Source organism: Semicossyphus pulcher, unplaced genomic scaffold (assembly GCF_022749685.1).
Source record: "Semicossyphus pulcher isolate SPU_LCO1_2020_fin unplaced genomic scaffold, fSemPul1.0.p SCAF_11, whole genome shotgun sequence".
NCBI lineage: Eukaryota > Metazoa > Chordata > Actinopteri > Labriformes > Labridae > Semicossyphus > Semicossyphus pulcher.
In genome coordinates, this window is record NW_027211615.1 from 28,478,218 (window position 1) to 28,503,331 (window position 25,114).

A 25,114-nucleotide genomic window follows, 5' to 3' on the forward strand; every position below is an offset into this window, starting at 1 on the left:
AATGTAATTTGCAGAAAGGGTTAACCACATTTATAAACAGAATGCTTATCAGTACCTTAATGGGAGCTTATTTATCAGTCTGAAACATAAAATAAAAGAAAGTGTTCGGTAGGGAAGAGCAAGAAGGATTTACATTAATGATTTATTTATTTTTTAAAAGTTCAAGAACTTAATTTTAACTAGATTTGATTCCAAAATTATTTAATCAGCTCATCAAACATGCAAAGAAATTCAAATTAATGAGCAGACTATTTTGTTTCCGGGGTTTTCAGAGAGAAACCAACAGTTTATGGGTATATGGAAATGTAATTTACCTTCATGTAGACTCAGAAATCTCTCAGGTGAGTTTGCACCTGCTGCAGGTCCTCAGAGCAGGTCTCTGCTGCAGAGGCACAAGTCCAAACTCACTGACTCTGTTTGCTCACCTGAATCTCAAACTCTCCAGTTTACAGCTGCAGGCGAAGTTTAGTGAGGGGAGAAATCTGAAGAGAACTTTCTCTACAGACACGTGTCATTCAACACTGGATTATTATAGTTTTAAATTGCTGTTTTACACTTCATTACCCATGAGCCTCAGCAGCCACGAGAGAAAGCAATGTAGGCAAACAAAATCAGCTGTCACAAGTTCATAATTTATTTTTAGAACCATAATAAATTGATTAATTGAAACGTTGCTGTTGTTGTTTTAAAAGCAAAAAATACTAAAAATGGATGGTTCCTGATTCTCAGTGTCGTTGTTTTGATGGTTTCTGGGTCTTACTTTAAAGGAAATTTAAATATTTTAGTGTTTTGTGATGTTTGGACACAAGAAAATACATTCCAAACTCTTCTTTTGTTTAATGAAAGATTAGAAGAGACATTCCCGAGGTGCTTTTTCATCAGTAACTCGTAAGTCTTTTCAGGTGTTTTGCACCAGTAGAAGACTCCTTTCTCCTGTCCGAGTCTGTGTGAGCTGCACCAGAGCACTAAAGAGCTCAAATATTTCAGGTTGTTTGACGTCCACACATGCAGGGAGGGCTGGGTGTGTGCAGAGAGCACGGTGGTCCTGCAGCTTCTCTTGTTCCTCTGCTCGGGCTGTGTGTACCGTCTGTCCTCTCCTCTTTTCAGAGTCATCACCAGGTAAATACGCAGGACGGGCACAAACAGTAAAACTTGCTGCAGTCACCGAGGAGGAGGAGGAGGAGGAGGAGGAGGAGGAGGAATCCAGACAGTCTCTACACTCTGCTTGTTATAAAAACAGTGAACAAAAATCATCCCAAAGCCCCAAACGGTTGGATGTGGGTTCCCATGTTTTCAGATTGCTGACATCCTACAGGGAGAAAAGTGGAAGAGAAAAAATACAATCAATACCAAGAGTATAAGAGTAGAATACAAAAGACCACAATGCATTGCAAGCACAACACAGGAAATCTAACAGCACTGAAGACAGACAAGGCAGGAGACAGAAAAGGTCATATCAGCACTTGATCAATAAGAAATATAGAGATAATATTCTAAACCATGTGATCGACAGCTCCAACAGCTGGTTACAGCATTTCTAAAGCAAAAAAAAACCACGTAAAGGCCTACATTAGAAATAGCTTACGTATAGTTATGCCACATTACAAGTGAAAGTCTTGTATTATGCATTTAAAGGAAGAGTACTTTGCACAGCGTATTAGAACTTTTAACCGTATTTTCTACAGTTCTAATTGAAACAGAGTCATTTCTAAGTCCATAGTACTTTTACTTGTTTCAGCATAGTGCTAATAGTACTTGTAACAGAGTGTTTCTGCTGCACGATTAAGTTCTATCATTAATTAAAGAATATTTTTTCGGTCTGTTATTTGTACTTTTACTTGTAACAGAATAGAATTAGTCCATCTTCTTTTAACACTATTGTTACAGTGCGGTAACGTACTTGTGCTTGTCAAAGTGTTTTTACAAAGTGTGTTAATATTACTTTTTACAGCGAGGTATTAGTTACATGTAACAGAGTATTTTAACAGACTGGTGTTGGTGCTATTACTTGTAACAGATTATTTAACAGTGTAGTAATATTACTTTTCACTCTGCGGTATAAGTAGGCCTACTTCAACTTATATTTTTATGTGCTGGTATTAGTACTCGTGAGACAGTTCATTAACAGTATTGTAATTGTACTTTTACTTGTAACAGTTTTTTTTACAGTGGTAATAATCTTATTTTTACTCGAGTAGTTGTGAAGTAAGGTACGAATATCAAACTATTTCTCAGTGCGGTATTCCTACTTTTTAAAGCGAGTTTTTCTACCTGTTAAAGTATTCACACGGTAGAGATGGCCTCACTGAGTAAACCGATGTGTTGATTATTTAAATGCAGCTCGAGGAGGGATAGATGGAGACATCTGATTGGTCCCTGGCTCCAGCAGCAGCGCGCGCAGGTGTCAGAGCCTGTCACTGAGCGGAGACGGTCCCAGCTCTCAGTCTGCTCCGCTCCGGTGGATGAGCCAGTCCCGGTGCTGAACGGACAGCAGGAGACACCGGAGCGTCGCCGGCTGAGGACAGGTTACGGTGCGTGCGTTAGCTTCCCGCCTCGCGTGACGCTTGTTTGGATGAGTTCTCGGTGGAACGTGCACGATGCTGGGAGCCGTTAAGATGGAGGGACACGAGCACGCGGACTGGAGCGGCAGCAGCTACTACGGAGAGACCGAGGTCCGTGCGCTTTACCCCGGCTTCTATCTGAGCGGCTCTCCGCTGATTGTCAGAGTGAATATTGGTCCTCAGAGGATTTTAACTCTTTCATTTATTAATTAAACTTTCTGACTCAGAAAAAGATGATAAACGTCAAACTTAATGATATCAGACATTTGTAAAGGCCTAGATTACTTACTTATTTTACTTTTATTCTATTGTAACAAAGCTAAACTTTTAAACCAGACACAGCTACACGGATGTCGCAATTAATACCTATAGCCTACTGTTTCTGTTTTTACTGAATCTTTTTATTATTCTAGATAAATTGATCTTAACGTTTAAAACTGTTATTTCTGCAGTGCTTTGATAGAAAGACATTTAAGGGAGTTTTTATGTGAATTTTGTAGCAAAAACAATAATTATGCTAAAAGCTATAAATAAATAAAATAACATAAGAAAACCTTTCATAGTAAACTGTTATTTTACTATGAAATGTTTATTTAAGTTTCTTTCACCGCATAAAAAAGTGAATTCAGTTTAAAAATGTAATTCGTCTCTCTTTAGTCTGTCTATTGCAGAACTCTTGAGATAACTCAGTAAAATAGAATTAATTACGTTAATTAAGTAAAATTAAGGAAATGTCACTCTTTGCATCAATAGCACCAACATGCCTGTTTGTTTTATATATACTATACTATAAATGTGCAAACGTATCTAATTATAATCATTGTAAATATACTGAGCAAATACTGAGGGAGGAAAAAATCATGACTTCTCCTTTAAAATGTCTCCTCATCATTAATTTATTAATTTAAAATAATATCAACAATAAACAAACAAATAATATCAGATGTTTTCAGTCCATGTTTTTATGTTCTGTGTTTCACATGTTTCAGGTCCGTTTTACACTTTAGGCCTTTTTATTGAGACAAAAAGATTACAGCTCCATCATTATTTTATATATATTATATTATATATATTATATTATATAGTTTAGATTATATTGTTATAGTTATTATCATTGTTATGGGGAGTTCTTAAAGAAACACCAACTTTAAATACAAAGTGCAGGATAAGAGAGGGGCCGTCTCTGACCCTGCAGCTGTCATCAGCTGGTTAACATGAAGTTTGTTGCTTGGGTAAGGTCTGTTATGAGTCTTACAAACATCATCAAGCTTCTGCTGCGTGTTTTACTTATTATGAAGTGACTCTTTGAGGTTTTTAAACAAACAGAGTTGTGAGCTGTGGGTTTTGATATACCCAGTTTTCAGATTTTTTCAGGCATTTTTTAAATCAAAATTAACACACACAAAAAAGAAGAAAATAATCAGAACATATTCTGATAATGGAAATAAAAATGTGAAATGTGAAATTAAAATGTTATTTATCTGCCAGAGCTGCGAGGACATTAAAACATTAAGAGGAGCCGAAATTAAAATCAGTTATTAGAATTGTTTAATTCAAAGCATTTTGTTTGTTTGTTTGTTTGTTTGTTTGTTTAAGTTAAATAATACAATGAGGCCTTGCTGTTTGTATAACAGCCTAACTGTTAGATTGGTGATTTAATTGGCAGGAATATATTTAAGTATTTCAGTTTATGCTAACTGTTGGTTCTTCTTGTTCAGTGTTACAGTTCAGCGGGAAACATGAACTCCATGAGCAGCTACATGAATGCGCCTGGAATGACCAACACCGGACACATGAACGCGCATTACGTGAACCCGGCCGGGGTCAGCCACCACTCGATGCCCGCCGGGGTGTCGCAGAGCGCCCTCAGCCCGCCGCCGTACGGGAGCGTGCCGGTGCTGAGCCCGGTGTACGGACCGGCCTGCGGGGTCAGACCCAGGGAGCCCAAACCCCCGTACCGGAGGAGCTACACGCACGCGAAGCCTCCGTACTCGTACATCTCCCTGATCACTATGGCGATCCAGCAGTCCGGAAGTAAGATGCTGACGTTAAACGAGATCTACCAGTGGATCACGGACCTGTTCCCGTTTTACCGGCAGAACCAGCAGCGGTGGCAGAACTCCATCCGACACTCGCTCTCCTTCAACGACTGCTTCATCAAGGTGGCCCGCTTACCGGACAGACCGGGGAAGGGCTCGTTCTGGGCCCTTCACCCGGACTCCGGGAACATGTTCGAGAACGGCTGCTACCTCCGGAGGCAGAAGCGCTTCAAGACCGGGAAGAAGGCCGGGACAGGGGCCCGGGAGGCGGCGGGGAAGCCGGGCTCTGAGGGCGGCTCGATGACCTCAAGCAGCACCGGCTCCGACTCCCCTCACTCCTCCTCCTCCTCCTCCTCCTCTCCTCCATCCTCTGATGCGAAGGCAGACCACAAACTGAGTCCCTCCAGCCCCGTGCGCGTGCCCTCCCCGCTCGCGCACACCCAACACTTGTTCTCCCACCACCACTCGCTGCTGCTGCACGAGGCCGCTCACCTGAAACCGGACCACTACCACCCCCATCACCACCACCACCACTACTCCTTCACCCACCCGTTCTCCATCAACAACCTCATGTCGGAGCCGCAGCAGCACAGGCCGGAGCTCGCGGTGCAGTATGGGGGATACGGCTGCCCGGTGTCCGGGGCGCTCGTGGCGGCCAAAAACAGCCTGGATCCCGCGCACACTGACACCAGCTACTACCGCGGCATGTACAGCAGGAGCATCATGAACTCCTGAAAGAACACTCGACTTTTTACAGAGTGAGACAGAGGCTCGTTAAAGTGTTTGTCTGAGGCCTGGAGGATTTCTGTGTTTTTCTAGAATTCATCTTTTGTGTGTTTATTTGTTTGTTTGTTTGTTTGTTTGTGTGCAACAGATAAAAATCTTTATACAAAAACCTATTTCATGTTTTATTTAATTCTCCACAGAGGTCTGTTTCTTTTAGAGCTGCACATTAAGAGTCTCTGGCAGATTCTCTGGCAGAAATTCCTTATTAGCACTTAATGGTTTAATAATCAGCCGCAGGGCGACAGACACGTGAGAGCTTCAGCTGATGAGAAGAACAATGAAGGGAAGGAGGTGAAAAGTTTCCTCTTAAAGCACGTTAACATCAGACAGCAGATAACACACAGTGTCAGGGCCTGTCACTTTAAATATGGTTTTCAATATGTGACAAAAAGCAACTTTGGATTTATGTTAAATTGTCCCTTTTTAATGTAAATATTTTGTATTTTTCCAAATGCATTTATATCAAAACTGCACGGTTACAATGTTACAACGTTACAATTTCTTTTAGCAGACGCTTTAGTCCAAAGCGACGTACATCTGAGAGTTAATACACCAGCAAGGATCAATGCACTGCACACAACGCTTACTAATTTAATATATTAAGCAATGGCAGCACAGTGACACAAATGAGTCTTTCCTGACATAAATTGGTTGTAAAATAATTAAATTTCTAAAAGCAAAATGTCTAATGTTCTCTGAATATTCTGGTTAAGCAGCATTAAGTCTATAAAATGTCACAGTTTCTGAGAGCCCAAGAGGACAGCTCCAGTTGGAATCATCGTCTTCAAAAACAAAAAGGTCTAAATTAAATAAATAAATATAAAAATAAAATAAAAAAAGAAACAGAGCTTATCATATTGTACATTTTAATTACAGCCAGGAATTAAAAGCATCCATCAGCCATCAGAAAACTATTGTTTGTAAGAGAAACTGATGCGTACTCTTTTCCTTTCCAACCGAAGCTAACTTGAGCTAAATGCTAATGCTATCACGGTTCGGCCTAGATTTGTAAATGTCCACACCAATGACTGTATATATAGTGATATATATCTTTTTACACAGTCTATGGTCCACACCTGTGCACTCTGCTCTCTCCTTTACACTATTTATCTATGGTTTGTGTCCCACATGAAAACAACCGCTGACATAAATGGCAACATTTTCCCCGCACAGTTGCTTCATCGTTGCCCAACATCCTTTAAATGTTTCCTGATAAGAATGAACTCAAACATGTTATTAATGTCTGGAGGTTTAGTGCTTAAACTCCAATAAATTTGCCATTCTTGTGCCACAGTTTATTTGCTATGTTTAGAACAACCATTGGTTACTAGAAACGAGCATTTAATCAATCTAATTTCTATTTTCTGTAAACATTCAGAGCTCTGTTCTCTGTCCGTGGTGCTGAAATATGAGACAAAATAAATATGACACACTGCTCTCTCTGAGTCGTGCTTAACATGCAAACATGAGGCTGTTTATGTGAACATCTGCAGGTTATTTGAACAGCCCTTTTTAATATATATATATGTACATTTTATATATTTCTCATACATTCTGAGATGTTTTTTATTTACTGTTTTTAACTTAACCATTTCTGGGGGGTTTGTGCAGGAAAGGACGTTGACCTGCATTGATAGGGTCACTTTAAAACAAACAGAAAGCACCTCTCGCCACCTCAGTCTGACTCTTTTCATCACTTCAGCCCTTTTCCAGGGAGGAACAATAAAACAGAAGTGATAAGCTGAGCGTTTGACGGCAGTAGAGATGATATGAAAGGAAAGCTGCTGCCTGTGAAACTGTGATATTCACTAAACTGGTTTTCAGACCCGTCTGGGAAGCGTTCAGAGAAAAATGTGTTTGGTTATTAACTGCAGGATCAGAGCATGTTGCCAGCACACAGCACAGGCTTGAGTTGAATATTAAACAGTTAACATCCTGCAAGATATCATTTAATACAGCCAGGAATTACATTTAAGTATTTAAGTAGTTTTAAGCCTTTCCTTGTTTCCTTTTCAACCTAGACTAGGAGACCAAAGCTAAGCTGAGCTAAATGCTAATGCTATCAGGCCATCTAGATGGTTACCCTAGATTTGTGAAAGTCTGCACATGTGCACTATGCGCTCTCTTTCACACACTTTTGACATATCATTCAAGCATTTAATCTGTTCAATAGCCCGACACATTTATACTAGGAGGTACACAAACACGACACAGCATGAGGAAAACAGAGCATGAGCACCTCACAGGAGTCTTACAGGTCCAGGGTTACCATCACACATGTTGAGGGTAAATTGTTTATCATGTTTACCACCAAAGTCACAGGTTAGCATGCTAAATATAGCCTGATCCATGCCCTGGACTTTGCAATTGTGGTACAGCAGTTTATTCTAACATATCTGCCAACATAAAGACAGATACCAACATACCACACAGATATATCTGTCGAGTTAAGTAGCCCTTAACACAAAGCAAGGTCCCTAAATTTGCAGGTTGTTGAACATGTAATGAACAAATTAAGATTTTTAATTTATGATGGTAGCGGTTGAAAAAACAACATAAATGTTGGCACCAGATTTAATGAAAAACCAACTTCTAGCTCTCAAGACATTTCCTTAAAATCTGTAAATGTTAACCTCCTGGCCCGGCCTGAGGAACTACCAGGGCATCACCAAAGTCAGAGTGTTTCCTCCTCTTGGGATAATAAATGTCTTTGCAAAATTTCATGACAATCCATCAAATATGTGTCGAGATATTTCAGTCTGAACTATCATATGACGTCATCCAGCGTCACGAGGGCAGTGAAAACATGGAGCGCTGGGTTTGAATATTTCACTCACTGTTAACATCTTACAGCTTCCATTAAGAACTGCAACAAGAAGATGCAGGATATATGTTTTGCACTAGAATAAAATATAACTTTAAAAGAGAAAATTTAGCCTTTAAAGTGTTTGATTCCCATAAAACAAAGGCACAGAGGGACACCGAGGTGTGAGGAGGTTTTCAGAGCCTCCGCCTCGCTCAGCGTCTCTGTTTGCTTTAGAAAGCAATCAGCCTGTTATGAATAATAATGACCTCTTTCTGTCCAGAATAATGGGAAGGCTGCATGCAGAGCGGCTCGAGGTCACAGCTTAGCCAGTGGTGCTGTGTTTGGACAAGGAGCGTTTACCACACATACACACACATGCATACATATGAGGGATGTCCTATCTTAAGCTGTATACGCACCATTATTCCTGCAGTGCGGCACAAACCTGTGCAGAAATAAAAGCACAGGGTTTGTGCTTGTATCACAAAATTTTACGAGAGATTAGAGAAGAAACAAAGTGCTGCAGATTTTCATAATTTATGCCATTTCCACCTTTTGTTTAATGCCTCTAATCTCTGCTCTCCACAAGCACTAAAAGTGTTACATGATACGGTATGAAAGGTGTAACTTCCCTAGCTAACCATAAGGTAAGCTAATGGTACAGTTAGCTAGGAAATGGTGGACCGCTAATGTTAGCTACTGTCCAAGGGTTCTTGAGGTATCACATATATTGTTATATGTTTAAATACGACCTGACATGTAGTCTTGTAAGTTGGTGATGTTTTCTTTAATACCTGCCGAAGGACTGCGGATGAAAATATTAAGCTAACATTAGTAAAATGCATCGAATGGTAACATTCATGTTTAATATTGAACATGGACCCTTTTTAAATAAATTAAATACATAAATATTTCTATAGATTTTCACTTTCCATTGTTTTTCAGTTTCTGGTCAGTCAGACGGCAGAGAAATAATTCCAAGTGTTTGTCTGACTAGCTACAAGAAACACGGCAGTGAAGGATTAGCACAGGAGTGTATGTGTGTGAGTTTACGTCTTTCCTCCAGTTTCAGTCTGAAATGTCTCAACAAATGTTAAATAAAGCTTTGTACAGATGCAGCTGTGCTTGGAAGTAAATGCTAACATGCCAAAATCCATGCTAAATGCTAGCATGTAACCATAGCTATGTCCCGACCCAGGGGCTGCATCCTTCGAAGGAGTCTGTAGTCTGTGCAGACTCTGAAGCTGAACTGAAATAAGACGGTCTGGTCTGTGGAGTATTTCCTGTTTGCGTCACCAGCTGTTTTCGCCCTTAGCCTTGTGTCACCAAATGCAGCTCCTGTCGCCTAGTAACAGGTAGGTAGCTGGCTAATTAGCTATCATAACTACCGTCACGTAACCTGTTATTTTAAAGATTTGTTTCACGGCCCCTTTCTTTCTTTTTAACGTTTGTACCTCTAGCTCTTTGATTGAGTTGAATCCAAAAACGTTTACATTTTGAAGTGTATTCCTCGGGAATCTCGGGATATGTTAGGCCGTGAAGGATGCACGCGGTGGATCCAGGAAAAGGAGGACGCATTTGTCGGCCGCATCTGCAGGAGCCTTTGAAATGGGACAGCCTTTGACGTGCCGCTGTGACGCCGTCGGCCTTCAAACACGTTCTTCATGGATGCAGCCCCCGGATTGGGACACAGCTTCTGTCTGCCCTCCACTTTCAGTCTGAAATATCTCTACAAATGTTTACTTAAGTTTTGTACAGATGCAGCTGTGCTTGGAAGTAAATGCTAACATGCTAGCATGTAACCACATTATCATTACTGATGTGTCAGGCTCTCATTAAAGGTTTAAATTACAATTGTTAGAGCTTAATGTGTGGTCCTCCGTCACAATGACAAGTGTGCATTCGCCACATTACTCATGCTGAACATGTAGCCATTAGCATGCTAACAAGCTTACTTGTTAAATGTTGCAGACTCATATTACCATGCTAACAGGATTCGTGTTTCACGCCTACTAGAGGCATGTTAGCACCTATTAAATGAGTCGACAGGCAGCTGAGGAAAACTTGTGACATTTTGTGATTGGAGAGGAGATAGTTGAGCAGACATTTACAAATTTATTTCCAATTGAAAAGCCTGTATAAGCCTGAAATCTGTCCAAGGAGAGTCCTGTTCATGTGTGACTATCCCATGCGCTGATGTAAGAGTGGGTTGAAACAGCAGTAAGAGCCTCTTGTTGGTCGCTGTTGCTCTGGTTACATTACTCCTTTGCAAAGTTAGATCCATTTCTCAAAGAGTGCAATTCATTCTCATGTCTTATTGTGTGTTGACTAACTTTTATTAAGCAACAGAATTGCTAACAAAGCTCTGCTAACCTTGGTAAAGAATGCTTCGATTGTCATGAGGCCGATTTGGAAACACATAAGATCACAGCTCAATTTGCCGCAGCTGAAGACGACTAAACCAAGTTTGTATTAAAAAGCTTAAAGTCCAGCTAAGATTGATGAAAGCTGAGTCCAGTCCTCTGACAAACTCCCCTAAAATGACCAGCGATCAGAGGATACGAGACGAGGTTCCAGGACTACACACTGAGAACAGTACCATACTCTTTGCCTCTCTTCCCCCTCAGGCCTGTTTCCTCTGCAGAGTTCGGCCTCTCCTCTCCAGCTGCTGTCAGACTGTGTGTGCGCTGAGTAAACCTCCACAGACTGATGACCATCCTCCTCATATTTGCTCTCAGCTTTATCAGGCCCTTGATTGGTTTCAGAGCAAACTCCCCAGAAAGAGAGAAACTCTGCTGACGGGGTGAAAACCAGCAGACAGGTCTCTTTTATAAAAGGCAGAGACTGTTTGTATTAGCTTTATTTAGGGGTGTATCAGGGAGACATGACGTGTACTGCTACAGGAGGTCGAGGTGAGGTCATGCGAGAATCAGATGATGCAGGAAAACTGAAGGAAAATAGGTGAATTACAGTCACCTGCCTAAATGACTGCTAAACAGGTACTTTAAGCTAAGTGCCTCCAGTTTGGCTGTTAGGAATGTTATACCTCTTTCCCACCGAAATTAGCATGTTGACGCAGGTTTTTCAGACCCGGGAAGACAGGTTCAAACATCCAACATCGAGCCACACGTCTACAGATTCTGTGTTAATATGCCGACATGAACATCTGACGAACAGAACAGAACTGACTCATGAAGTGAGTCAACAATAAACAGCTTAAACAATTTTACCCAGACAGTGGTACCTACTTGTTTCTTTCCTGCATGTCTTAAACTTAAGTTAAATAAAACGGTTTTAAACGAAGCACGTAAGCATCTGCTCTGCACAGGAGTCAATGTTCAGGATTAGTACATCAACTGCACGCAAACTTGGACTGTGTTGTATTCACTGTACTCAATAGCTCAGACTCTTGGGGAGGCGTCACGTGATCTGAGAGGCAGAAAAGAAGATGAGATTGAGTCACAGATGAGAGATTTACAGCATCAACTTAAAGACTTTCAGACTGTAACGATCACCACACTTAAACATCCGAAAACAGCAGAGAGACACATTAATGATCTTCAACGTTTAAAAAGAGTTTGCTGCACGTTGAAGCGGTGAGAACTGCAGAGTGACGTCTTTGAACTGCAGATACTTAAAGACAGAAAAGGAAGAAAATCAGGTCCATCTTATATAAACAGCAGTTTTCCATTCATGGACATGTACAATGACGCTTTCTTAAGGTGAAAGGAGCTTAAGCGTCACTCTGGATGCCTTTCAGACCTCCAGCCGGCCACCCAGAGAGCTCTGAGTCGGGCCTTTTTTTAAGGGTGGGGATAAAAATTTGGCGGGGCAACGGTCAACTACGGCTAAACGTCAGCGTTATTGGCCTGAATGTCGTCTTCATTCTCCCACGTTTGAAGTGATGAGGGCTGAGTATCAGGCTGAATATTTAGCTGTTTGAAAGTTGATCTGCAGCCCCACGTGCGGCCTTAAACTCAGCCAACCAGCCAAGTAAAACAAGCCTGAGCAGGTCTGCTGACGGTACAGTTGTACAGAGAAAAGCCTCTAAATGACATGAAACCAGTTATATGTAGTGTCGTCTAATAGCCGGCAAAGCAGACCCACAAAACAAAAAGGCGCCTGAGACGGCGCCTTGATTCATGGGAACGCCTCGGCTCTGCCTTTGTGGTCGCTCCTCCACTGAGCAAATACTCCAAACTGTTCATTCCCCGCCGGCCCTTTCTCTCCGCCCGCACATTGTTTGTGCCCTCGCATTTCTTTCAGGCCGGGGGGAAGATTGCTCTCAGAGCCACTGAGCAAACAGTGGAGAAAGGAGCCTGCCATCTTTACTCTGTTCCCAGGAGAACTTGCCTTTTCTATTTTTTTATTTGAGCTCCAAGCTGTCGAGCTGAGCCGAGGGTTTGATGTCAGAAAGCTGAATTAATTGCTTTAAGCCGAAGGGGCGGGCCACCCATCACCAAACGCTCCCCGAAATGTTTTATTGAGATTATTAAAGCTTTCCCGTTACACAAGGTGTACAAACACCGCGCGGCAGAGAGACAGGCAGACTCTGTTGTTTATGGTTTTCAATCATTGCAGGAGAAAATGGCGGATGTTTTGCTTTCTCTTAGTCCAACGTTTTTAAGGATTATGTCTATGATTATTTTGCTGGTTGCATTTCCTCCAGAGACAGACAGGTGCACAAGAAAATGAGCATAGTGGCCAGAGCACTGTAACGGCAGTTTAAAGCCCCTTTACCAAAGATGATACTCTCTACATAAGAACATTTAACTTCAGGCAGCTCTTTCAGAATGAAAATAACCTGTAGATCAGGCTTGCATCTGTTTTCTGTTATTCTGCTGTTCTGGAATGGTGACACTTTAAAGTCTTGGGGGAAGTAGAAAGGTAAGACGAAGTGATCGAAATAAAAGCAGGCGAGGCTGAGGTACCGTGACTTTTAGGCTGCATTCATACTGCAGTTCTGAATTTTTCCCTCCGTACACGACACAGATCTGATTTTTTCAAATCCGTATGAACATTTTTTAAATCTGGAACTGGGCTACTTGAATATGTGGCACAAAATCTGTATCCAAAACATGCAACTTGTATTTGAACACTCAAATCGAAATTGGTCCGCATTGCCTTGGTAACATGCACATTTCCAGGAGTGATTTCCAGGAGAAGACTTCCTGTACCACTTGAAAGTGGAGGACAACGACACACAGCAGTGGAGAGACAGGGATTTGGGTAGATGCCTCTATCCAACCAAAACTAGAAGGCTAATACCGCAACCGAAGCGTGGCAGATAAAACAAGGACGATGCCTTTGCCACTTCTGTCCGTTTCGCCCGTCTCTGATGGAGATGTCGCATATTTGCACAAAAGTTTATGCACATCCGAAGTCCCAACGCCCGAAAGCCATCGAACATGTGTCTTTTTAAAATCATTTCCTGTTCACTTTGATGGGTCACATTCTATAATAGATATGATCGGCGACAGTGAGCCCCAAACTGGAATTGAGCATGAAGGCCCGCAGTATGAATGCAAATCCAACAAACAAATTAAATAAAACTTGCTGTAAAAGCTGAAACAAAGCCAAGCTAAAGTCCTTTTTGTTTGACCAACTAAACCACCTCGACCTCTCACCTATACAGGCTTTATGTGCTCTTTATTCTGCGTCATCAGACTCCGACAGCACTTAAAACAGTCGCCTCTGGAAACTACACTCAAGAGGTACTTACATCCTACATATTTGAATTAAAGGGCCTTCGAGTAAGCTTTTGAAACAGTCGCTTAGAGTACAGGCTGATTAATTCCCTCCAAAGCTACACCGTGCTTGAATCCCCCCTGCCGTGTTTCTGACCTCCACTTAACATCCACGTTCAGGGTCATTCAATGTAAAGCCCACAGCGTGCTGATAAACACATCTGTGCTGAGTGTTATCAGCAGATTAGTGACTCTTTGTTAACGAGGCCGCAAACACAGAGCGAGATATCAAAACTCCCGAACAAAGAATGTGAGAGAGCCGAGGATAAAGCTGCATCCTCAGGGGTTAAATATTAAAGAAATGCAGCAGGTTTTCTCCTTAGAAAAGACACAGTTTCCTTTCTACCAAACACCAAAATAAAAAGCCAGAATGAGTCTTTTAGAGTTATATTTTAGAGTTGATTTCTAAATATTACCCTGTACCTATAAATAAACTGCTTACACAAAGAGAAACAAAAAACGACCAATTTTTAAATGGAGTCTGCTGGTGATTTTGCATCCTGGTTCACAAAATAGCTTTAATTGAGACCTTATCTCACTGTTTTCATGGTGAGCCAAATGTGATGACTTTACCAAGAAACAACATAAAATAAGAGGTTCCTCAGTGCTGAACACCAGCCTTTAAACACTAACAGAATCTGTAAATCTATAAAGAGTTATTAGCTGGACAAAAGTCCTATTCATAGAGCGGACTAAATCTTCAAATACACCATATTTTAAACGTTCTGCCGCCAATTGACTCTAAACAAAAACTGGTAGACCAGCTCAACTTATGTCAACAAAAATGGGCAGAAATTGAGTGGAGTCTGGTGGTCAATTTCGATCCCAACACAACTTAAGAGACATCATTTAAGCTCCTATCAGAAGGTGAAACTCACACAGGCCCATCCTGGTGGAGTTTACTGAGAGAATCTATGTCAGCGAGCATCTTCTCGGGTTTAACCCTCGGAATCTTCAAATCTTCAAAGGATCACTGAGAAGAAAATCTATCCAGCTGTCTCCGTAAGTGACAGGAAACCAGCTGCTCTGTGCACAAACTCCCTGTAGACTTTTATAAATCTAGCAGGTGAGATGTCAGTAAGACTCCAGATGATGCTGAGTTAACTTCAAAGGTAGTGAGGAGGCCACTCTGTCCTCAGAATGTAAATAAGAAGTGGATTTAGCAAGTTTGGCCATCTTGGGTTTTTTTTGGAGCCAGAAGTGACCATATTTGGACGAGAGGGTGGAGCTTGAGAGGAGCGAGGGGCTAGCAAACGCTGAGCTAGCTTGGTTAGCAAGGAGCATCTGTAAACAAAGTAACTGTTATATAAACTGGGATAATAATTATAACTAGTAAAGACCCCTCAGTGTGTCTTTTAGTATTTGACTCTAAATGGGAGCATAACTGACTAAATGATCACGCTGTGTTGAAGAAGACTTGAAAGTAGAGAGAGACCATAAACTCATCAGGAAAATGTTTAATGAGGGAATAAATCAATCGATATAATCAGCTTCTATTTGCTACCAGTGGAGTCGCCTCCTGCTGGACGTTAGAAAGAATGCAGGTTTGAATCACTTTTCAGACCCTGAGGCCTTGTCCACTTCTTATATAGAGTCTATGATTTTGTCACTCTCAGGTGTATGTAGCCTAGCATGTTTAACAGATGATTCAGTCATGGATAGCACCGGGAGGTACCGTTTACAAATTTGAAGGAATATAATATTTTCAGCGCAGAGATAGCGTGTAGACATCAGTCGTTTGGACTGAAGCCTTGCTGCTGTTTGCAGGAGAAAAAGTAACTTCCAGGTGAGCAGCGGCTCACTCAGTCACTACAGTCTGTTTCACATCCACACACAAACATGCACGCTCACAGTCGTGTTTCCATCACTGCAGAGGACATGTTACCCTAAATTAAACCCTTAAATCTTCTTTAACCCTAGTCTTGCTTCTCAATGTAATGACCTAATGACCTTTATAATGCACTAACTATATATATATATGTATAATTGTATGGGTGTATATGTGCATTTATTTTCTGTATTTTCATAGTGTGCAATCTTCATTTAATTCAATTTAAAAATGTTACACCATGTGTGTACTAAAATCAACTGTACAAATGTATGTGCATTCTTCCAAACCATATAAGTGAAATGTGTAAATAATGTGTATTTTATTGTTATTATTATTATTATTATTATTAATAATAATAGAACTTCTTTATTTATTATTGTTATCATTGATATAATTGTTGTTGCTGTTATTATTGGCTATTTATGCCTGTTTTTCCTTCCCTGTCTTTTTGAGCTGTAACAGGTTAATAAATAAAGATGATCTTATCTAAATGTTATGAGGAGTCTTCACCATGTGACTGTGTTAAATTATGTCCCCACAACATGAACAAACACATGCCTGTCTCAGTGGTATATTTACATATTAAAAAGCACATATTTATAGAGAAAATAATAATATTGTTTATCTTCTGATTAGTATTTAATGCATATATTTTCCTACAGCGTAAAGAAGATGGTATTAGCAGATCTTAACAATTATAAAATAATAAATATAAATAATTTGGATTCAGTTTTTAATCCCTCCTGTGAGAATTGTGTGAACACGCTCGTCCTGTAAAGCTGATCCCGACTCTAACGTCAAACTCAGCAGATAAAGAAAGTCTTCTTTCAGCAGCTGACGAGCAGCGCCATCTTCAGGCTGGGACACAATAACACAGTCACACTTTAATATTCATGCTCTGTATTAAAGTGACGGAGATTAAGTGGAGATTAAGAGCATGTTTAAAGACAGTTTGTCTTTTCAAATCTCTTTAAAAAAGTTTTTTTAAGATATAAAAGTTCAGATGAGGAAAGTTAAGAAGATATGATCACAAATACTTTAACTTAAAAGACACAGATGAGTCTCTGACATATTTCAGGTCAAAAGAAAAATAAACTTTTCTTCTTCTGTCATAACTATTTATACGTAAAGTTTAGTAGAGAAAGAAGGTTCCTAAATAAACGGATCTACTAACTCATCTCTGTCCCAACACATTAACAGCGATCGACAACATAAAAGGAATTTTACGGCTATAATCAATATTTTTTATGTTACAATGAAATGAATGATGAAGTGAAAACAACGGGACTAAATGAAAGGTTTTTGTTCTATTGTTAAACCTGCAGGGCAGCACGGTGGTGCAGTGGTTAGTGCTGTTGCCTCACAACTAGAAGGTTCCTGGTTCGAACCCCAGATCAGACGTAGTGGGCCTTACTGTGTGCAGTTTGCATGTTCTCCCCTCCGGGTACTCCAGCTTCCTCCCACAGTCCAAAGACATCCTCGTTAAGTTCATTGGTGACTCTAAATTGCCCATAGGTGTGAATGTGAGCGTTAAAGGCTGTCTGTCTCTGTCCAGGTGTAACCCCGCCTGGACAGCCTCCTGCGACCCTGAAAGGCAGTGCGGTGTAGATGATGGATGAATGTTGAACTTGCAAAAAGATATCGTCTATATCTGCAGCTCTGTCTCTCTCTTTACAGAGATTTCTAGTTACTTTGATTCTGCTGCCCCCCAGTGGCCAAAAAACAAAAGTTAAAAGTTCTCTGGCTTTTTGACAGCTTGTGATGCTATGGGGCCATGTTTTGATGTGTGAGTTATTTGTCTTGTTAAAACTTCTGCAATAGGACACGAGGACATGCACAAGGATGTATGTGATGCAACCGCAGGAACATTAACGAAGAAACGTGCCAAACAGAAAGAAGAACAATGACAGATGAAATAAGGAAGAGTGTGTAAACAGGAGAAGTGAGCAGATCAAATAACTGCATCAAGTTGTTAAATCACTGGAGGTCAGCAAATCGACAGACATTTTATTTTGGAGGGAAACACTGGACGTAAACGAAAAAAAAAAAAAGGTTTAATTATTGTCCTAAAGATTTAAAACACCACTGAGGAAAGGGAGTAAGGGGAAAGAGGACAAAGGGAAGGAACTGAGGAGTTACTTGAGGTAAGACATTCAGCAGCATGGTGCTTCTGTCTGCCTCCACGTGGGAATCTGGCAGAGAAATCCCTCTAAGTCAGACACCCTGAGACGTGATTGCAGGTGAGACGACTCGAGATGACGACCAGCTGCTGTGTCAGACTCCTGAATCGAGTCTTAATGTTGGAAAAGCCCACGAGTCGTTTCCTGCCCGAGAGGGAAAAGCTTCTGCAAAGCCGTCAGACTCGACACGCTAAGCTGCTGTGAACATATGTGCAGTACAGGAGAATATATATAACAGCAGGACGATCTTCACCTGAGGCACCTGAGATGAGTCATTGGGCTTCAAGTTCAAGAGTCTGTTGGTCCAAACAGAAGCAGAAACACACACAACAAAACAAAGAACAAAGCAGTAAAGGGAAGTTCTGCTCGGGTTCTGCATTTGTGAGAACGTGAACGTGCAGTGTGTTCCACCTTCTGTACGCTCAGAGGCCAAGGACAACATCCAGAGGGCGGTGACCGTGTGGGTCTGAGACCAGGATATTTGTGTGGATGGCTGGACGGTGGTCGCGTTCTGGACGACTACAAGAGCAGCATTTACAGGCCACTGTGACGTACTCATCGCTCACCGAGAGGCTGACACATCAGATGTAAAGACTATAACTCGTGTTGTCTGCAGAAACTGCATTTTAACTTCTAGAGGACAAACTTACTGAAAAACAGACCATCCTTACAGGTCACCAGTTCATGTAGCTCATCCATTATCTATACTGCTTATCCTGTTCAGGGTCACGAGAGGCTGGATCCTATCCCAGCTGTCATTGGACGAGAGGCGGGGTTACACCTGGACAGGTCACCAGGGCTGACACACAGAGACAGACAACCTTTCACGCTCAAGGACAATTTTAGAGTCACCAACGAACCTAACGAGCACGTGTTTGGACTGTGGGAGGAAGTACCCGGAGGAAACTCCACACAGAAAGGCCCACTACGTCTGAACCCAGATTAGAACCTTCTAGCTGTGAGGCGACAGCGCTAACCACTGCACCGCCGAGCAGCCCAGAACATGCATGAATTGTAAAATTAGAAGCTTCCAGAGTGACTCTCCCGGTCGGTCTATCTTGGGTCCATCAGCCCTCTGACGGCTCAGCGTGTCTCAGACGGATGATTGATGAGAAACATAAACACAGTCAGTGTTTTCAGCTGTGCACAAACCGTCCGGGAGCAGCTCAGACCGCTGCAGAGGAACTATTTTCTCTTTTTAGTCTATTTTTACGGCGTCCATTTTACTCCCTGTTGCATCGTTTGGTTTGAATGTGAAGAAAGAGAGAGTTCAGCCCTCACAAGACGTTTGCTCGCTTCTCCTGCAGAGTCTGTTGAAGAAGTGTGAAGTTCACAAACTAGATTTAGATGTCTGGCATCAAAGTGTTGCCGTATTATGATTTTTCATTTATTTTAAATATTATTTTGCATGAAAATTCAGTAAAGTATGAAGACAAGATGGATGGAAATTAGGGATTAACCTGAAGTGAAGTTTAAGTGCACAAACATTTCTTTACTGCACGCATTAACTTTCCCTCAAACACAGTGTTAAACAGTTCCATCTTTGTTGCTCTACACACGCAGAACTCTCAAATTTACATGCAAGTATGTGATTTGGCACTAGGGGGCAGCAGTCTGCAAGAGTTTCAAGGTGCAGAGTGAACATACAAGCTTAAGGCTTTAATTTCTCTGTATGCAAAGATAAACTTCTACCCTTCCTGTCTTTAACTCACTGAGACAGCTGTTTTTGACAGGCTTGAACTTCTCATAGTTATCTTTGTCTGTGAAGAAATAACACCTGAGCCTTTATGAATCTTTTCTCAGTGTCCAACAAGAGCAAACGAGCTGCAACAGCCGGAAGACTTTCATTCAGAGAAACGGACTGCAAAATCAAACCACACACTAAAGTCTGAGACAAATACAACGAAAATAGGCCCGAAAAATGTGCTGCAAAAAGCCAAAACAACGACTTTAACTGCAAACCCAGAAAACTGCAAATCCAGTCATCAAAACAGACGTGCTCCAGGCCTGCAGGGGGCGCTGACAGGACACAGATTATAGCGAACCCTTGTTCATTACAAAAGGACATTTTGGTCATCAGGAGGAGAGAGTTTCTCGGCCTTTGGGGGGGGGGGGTGGATGCTTAAGCGACTAGTGGAGGTCCGTTTGACAACAGGGAGAACAGTAGGGAGGTGGTTCTCCTGCTTAGGTCTCAGGAGGTGGGCACAAAACGATGCCCGCTCTCCCTCTGGCTCCTCTCCTGCACTCACCGGGTCCTCATTATCCTCATGTTCAGGGTCTGTGTTTCTGGTGCGGCCTCTCAGACGGCTGCGTGTCTCATATGTTTGCTTAAACATTAATACCCACATGTGAGATCATATCTGCCTCTCCTCTGAAACCTCTTCTTTACAAGCCTCTTTTGTTTTTGCAGCAGAGGAGAAGAAAAAAAACAGGCCCACGTCTCCATTATTCCACCATGATGTCATGAAGTCAGCTCCACCCATGCGTGTTATGACTTCTGCCTGTTGTTTAAAGTGAAGCAGCTCAGCCAGCGATTGGTCGCCTTTGATCTCGACGTGCCGCCGCTCTCTGAGGTCTGTAGCAGTGCCCCCGCCCGTCTACGTCAGACTGAAGACCCGACGGTGGGCTGCGAGTGTACACGAGGAGCACCGCAGACAAAACAGAGGGCTGAGAGATCCCACCACTCCCTCAGACCTGTCAGTGTCTGGACCCGAGGACCGCAGGCGCTGACGCAACCAGCTCAAGGCCGGTTTGGCTGCCATGTTGTTTTTACAGCCTCCACATGCAGGTCTGGCGTAGCTGCTGGACAAGGCGCTGTCCACACATGGCCGTTATTCTGAGCACAATGCAGAGGTTACATGTGCAGCTGAAAAGGTGTGCAACATCAAGACGGATAAAACAACAGAAATGTCTGCCAAGATCGTGTCAGGGTCTTTTGATTTTATACAGCTGGAGGTTCGGCTGGAACTCATGATTATTGTATTATGAATGAGTGCGTCAAGTATTTAAGATTTCTCTACTTATTGTTCAGTTTCCAGCTGTACGGAAGCCCTGAGCAGACAAGCATCCACACATCTTATTTACTGTGATAACGAGTTGTTCTCTCAATCTCGGCTTCTTCATCTCATCAGATGATCAGAACTCCTATGCGCAGAGCAACGGCAGCATGGCATGTCCTGCTCTGTAATATCACAGCGAGCAGCGTGTTGTTTGTTTTCTAGACCGACTGAAAATTATCCCGTCATCACGAGAAAACCAGCTTCGTTAGTCGAGATCTCCAGAAAACAACAGAAATTACTCGTTAACACGGGTAAATAAAATGCATGTCCACTTAGGGCTTCCGTAGTAAAGCACGAAAAAAAGCTCAGTTTTTGTTTTGAGCAACCAACAGTCCAAGTTCAATTAATGTTTATTTATTTATTTACAATCATTTAAACCTGAGAAAACGAGCAAAAACAGCTGGAATTTAAAACATTTCTGATAAGACTAATCAATTAAAAAATGTCTCAAAACGATGTATTTTTATGTGCAACAACTTCACTATCAGGTACAGCAAAGACAAAAAAGATCATCGATCAATATTTTATATAAGTGCACACGTTTCTTTTTGTTGCTGCGTCTTGTTTCCTGCATTCAAGGGGATCTGTTGACTTGACCGTCGGTAGATTTCCCTTCAATTAAAGAAACAATCTAAATGAGATATTTCTTCTTTGTTCAAACGTGAATAACTCAGAAGTCATAAAGAGCTTCAGTTTTTAGACATCAGTCTTGTTTCCTCCCGTGTCTGAGAACGTCAGAGAATCCTCAGAGGGACTATTTCTTTGTGTGGCTGGATATTTTCCATCAGTGAAGGTGTGATTATCTTGACGGTTTCCACATGTGGGCCCTCCTCGTCCAGAACACCCGAGTGTCCCCGAGAGGCAGTAACTCATCTCAGAGCAGATTTATCCTCCCCTGCACGCGGACCACTGATCACAGCTCTGGATTCAAACCAACACGCTACAACTTCTCATTGGAACAAGCAGAAAGATCAATTTGAAGAGCACACACACACACACACACACACACACACACACACACACACACACCACACAGAGTTCCTCCTGGTTCACAGATTTTATAGTTGGACATGAGCGACGTGTGGAAACAGAGTAACGGCCCTCTGTGGACCCTGTTTCAGTACGGGCAGGGTGGGTGGTCCGTTCACATTTCTCCACTACATGTTTCTTTACAGCGCCTGCAGTGTGTTTGGAGAATCTAATCTGTGGATGAATCCGATGGATGATGTCCGATTGTTTCTTGTGTCCTTTTTATACTTTTTTAACGCCCTCATCAGCGAAAAAACACAAATATTGTATCAAAGCTCAGGAGGATGTCGTCTGCGTATCATCGAACTTTACTCATGGCATTTAACATTTTAATAAATCTCTTTTACTGCACTAATCAACGACTACAACCAGTTACTGACTGTTCTGCGTCTCCCTTACAGTACACACATTAGACGTTCATGCTAACGTCCAGTGTTTAGTTACTGTCCTGTAGATTTATGAGTTTCACGGCGCCGTATTTCTGTGTATTTCTGGGCTTCACTCACCTTCTTAAAACCATCGACACGCAACGCTGGACCTGAGCGTTCCCTCGTCCTCATCTGCTGTTGATCAGTCGTCTCTTTTAATGTCGGGCCGCAGCTTTTACTGCTGCTCTCCTCCCGCAGAGCGTCCAGGGGTCAGGTTCGACAGGACGCTGGTCGTAAACAGGTTCAACATGTATTAATGTGGGCAGGTCATCAGCTACAGACAGGTTACAAAGAAACAGGATTATAAAAAAGGTAAATGCAAAAGAAAAAGGGGGCTATAAAAGGTTTAAACTGCATTAAGAACAACTTTCATTTTTTAAAACTGAGATAACTTAAAAGTATGGTTGTTGTTTTCTTGGCCTACATGTTGGAGTAAATTCAGCTTTTGATTTTTAAAACAGTTTTGTGTTTTTCTTTTAATGTAAGGAAGCGAATTGTTGCTGCTACTTTTTTATCTGTGTTGGTGATCTCTTATATATGCACACCTCTGCTCGGTGTCTTCATATGGTTGACACAGCTTACCATGCTTTATCACCAACTGTAACGCACTGACTCACCACTGCGAATTATACTCTCAGGTAGGATGGCCTGCTCTGGCCACTCGTAGGCTCTGTCATTGCCACACTTTTATTTACAAGGGAATTCTTGGTCTGCTTCCTTCCTACCTTTGTGCCCTTATCACACAAAGAAGTGCCTGCAACACTCTCAGGGTCGTTTTATGCTTTCTGTCCTTAATGTCCGTACAGAATGCATAAAAAGGGCTTTTGTGCATCCTACACCTGCCACCTGGAATACATCACAAAGCGACTTTAAACTAAATGAGTTAATCTCGATAAGTGCTTTTAAATCCCAAATTAAAGAAACAGAGGTGGACTCTCTTTCAGATGCTTTTAACTCACCTGGTTGCAAAACCGACAGCAAGAAATCGAACGTTTAAAATGTGATTTGCTTTTGCTTTTCTGTTCTGTTCTGTCTGTAACTGTGTTACCAGGACTCCTTTGAAAAAGAGATTGTTAATCTCAATGGGACTTTTCCTGGTTAAATAAAGGTTATAATAATAATAATAATAATAATAATACCATTACGTTGCTTTTTTAGGCCTTTTTACAATTACTGCAGTTCTTTGTATTCAATCAGTACATTTCTGTGTGGTTCTTTGAATAAAACCGGCTACATTTCTTGATTTTATTTATAGATAGCAGGTGAAAATCCATCCTGCTTTTCAGAAGTTATTGATGAATGTAAATGCTGTACTTCACTGAAGCTAATCTGTCCATCAAACCCTGTAAAGCCATAAAACCTCTTCATCATTAGGCACCGTTTGTTCCTGTTCATGGACGACTTTAGGCTGTTTTCTATCAGCAGACATGATGAACAAAGTGACATTTTATTCTCACATCCATGTTTTATTACTGCTGAAGAAAGCCACGGCAGCGCTTTAGTGCAGATGAGGAATTTTTATTGTTTTTCCAGACTTCAGATCAAGGTGACAATAAATGTTTGGCCGAGGAGAGCAGGACAGGTTTTAAATGTGGTTCAATTCAGCACCGGTTACCTGAGATTTACTGTACCTTCATACAGTACAGACAGCTGATGGAACAGGAAACTTTCATTTCCTCCAAAGCATTCGACACTTTATCAGCTGTGAGATTATGTTCAGAGTATCCGGATGACTGTGACATCAGGAGAGCTCAGCTTTTAGGTTACAAAGAAATAAAGAGCCGCTGTGTATCAGGACAGACTGTGTGGGGTTATTATTTCTACACAGTGGGAAAGATGCTGACGCAGATCTTACTGCTGAGCCTCAGATAGTGTTGGGCTGATAGATGACAGCCCACCCGTCTCTGCTTTAATTTTAGTGGTTTGTGATCATTTTGAGACTCAGTTTGTAAAGTTTACAGCCTGTCACGCTCCTGATTGCTCTGTGTACAAAAGCACAGCTACAACACACGCACATGTTAAATGTGTCTGAAGTCTGTACGTTAGCTCTAGCTAAGTTAGCTAACAGCGACTACTTGTGTTTGTGTGCGACAGCAGACTTTAATTTCTTACCTGAAGCTCCAGTTGTTCCTCTTCTCTTGTGTTTATGAAGAACCTGTGAAGCTGCGGAGCAAAAAGACAAAATGACTTTTCACTTCATGACATGCTGTCAAGTTAGCATAGCTGCTGTTGCAGGCTATATAAACACGTATGCTTTTTAGCTTGACTTGGCTTTGTTAGATAATAAGTTGTATAGTTCTGGTGCTGCACAAACAACAAACATCTAAATTTAAATTTCTTCATGCACAGAGATAAGTGATGCAAGGTGATATTTTGCACATGAAGGATGTTTTTAGCTCCACTGGATCTCAAAAAGGTCAAAGTCAGCTCTTAAAGGTATAATAAGTAACATTTTGTCAACAACACATTCAAACTGGGCCCCTCCTCCTCCTGGGCTCTTCGCCACCAGAAGCTCACTCTCACTCTCTCGTGCGAGAACACGCCCAACCCGCCGAGCTAACACCGACAGCATCACGGTTACCTTTGCATGCTAACCGCCGGTTACCGTTGCGCTAGCATGCTAACTGCTGGTTAGCTTTGCGCTGGCA

General features: G+C 41.7%; 1 protein-coding gene and 1 long non-coding RNA gene across 2 annotated transcripts; one reads left to right on the top strand and one right to left on the bottom strand.

The window, feature by feature from the left end:
• Positions 1 to 1,263: 1,263 nt before the first annotated feature.
• On the bottom strand, positions 1,264 to 24,849 carry LOC138610871 (uncharacterized). Its single transcript, XR_011309585.1, has 3 exons — positions 24,579 to 24,849; positions 22,545 to 22,693; positions 1,264 to 1,309 (listed from the first exon to the last, which is right to left on the bottom strand). It is a non-coding gene; the product is annotated as an uncharacterized lncRNA (long non-coding RNA).
• On the top strand, positions 2,598 to 5,335 carry LOC138585231 (hepatocyte nuclear factor 3-beta-like). Its single transcript, XM_069657522.1, has 2 exons — positions 2,598 to 2,672; positions 4,280 to 5,335. Exons 1-2 carry the CDS (start codon positions 2,598 to 2,600, stop codon positions 5,333 to 5,335), a joined length of 1,131 nt encoding a protein of 376 aa, XP_069513623.1.
• Positions 24,850 to 25,114: the final 265 nt, after the last annotated feature.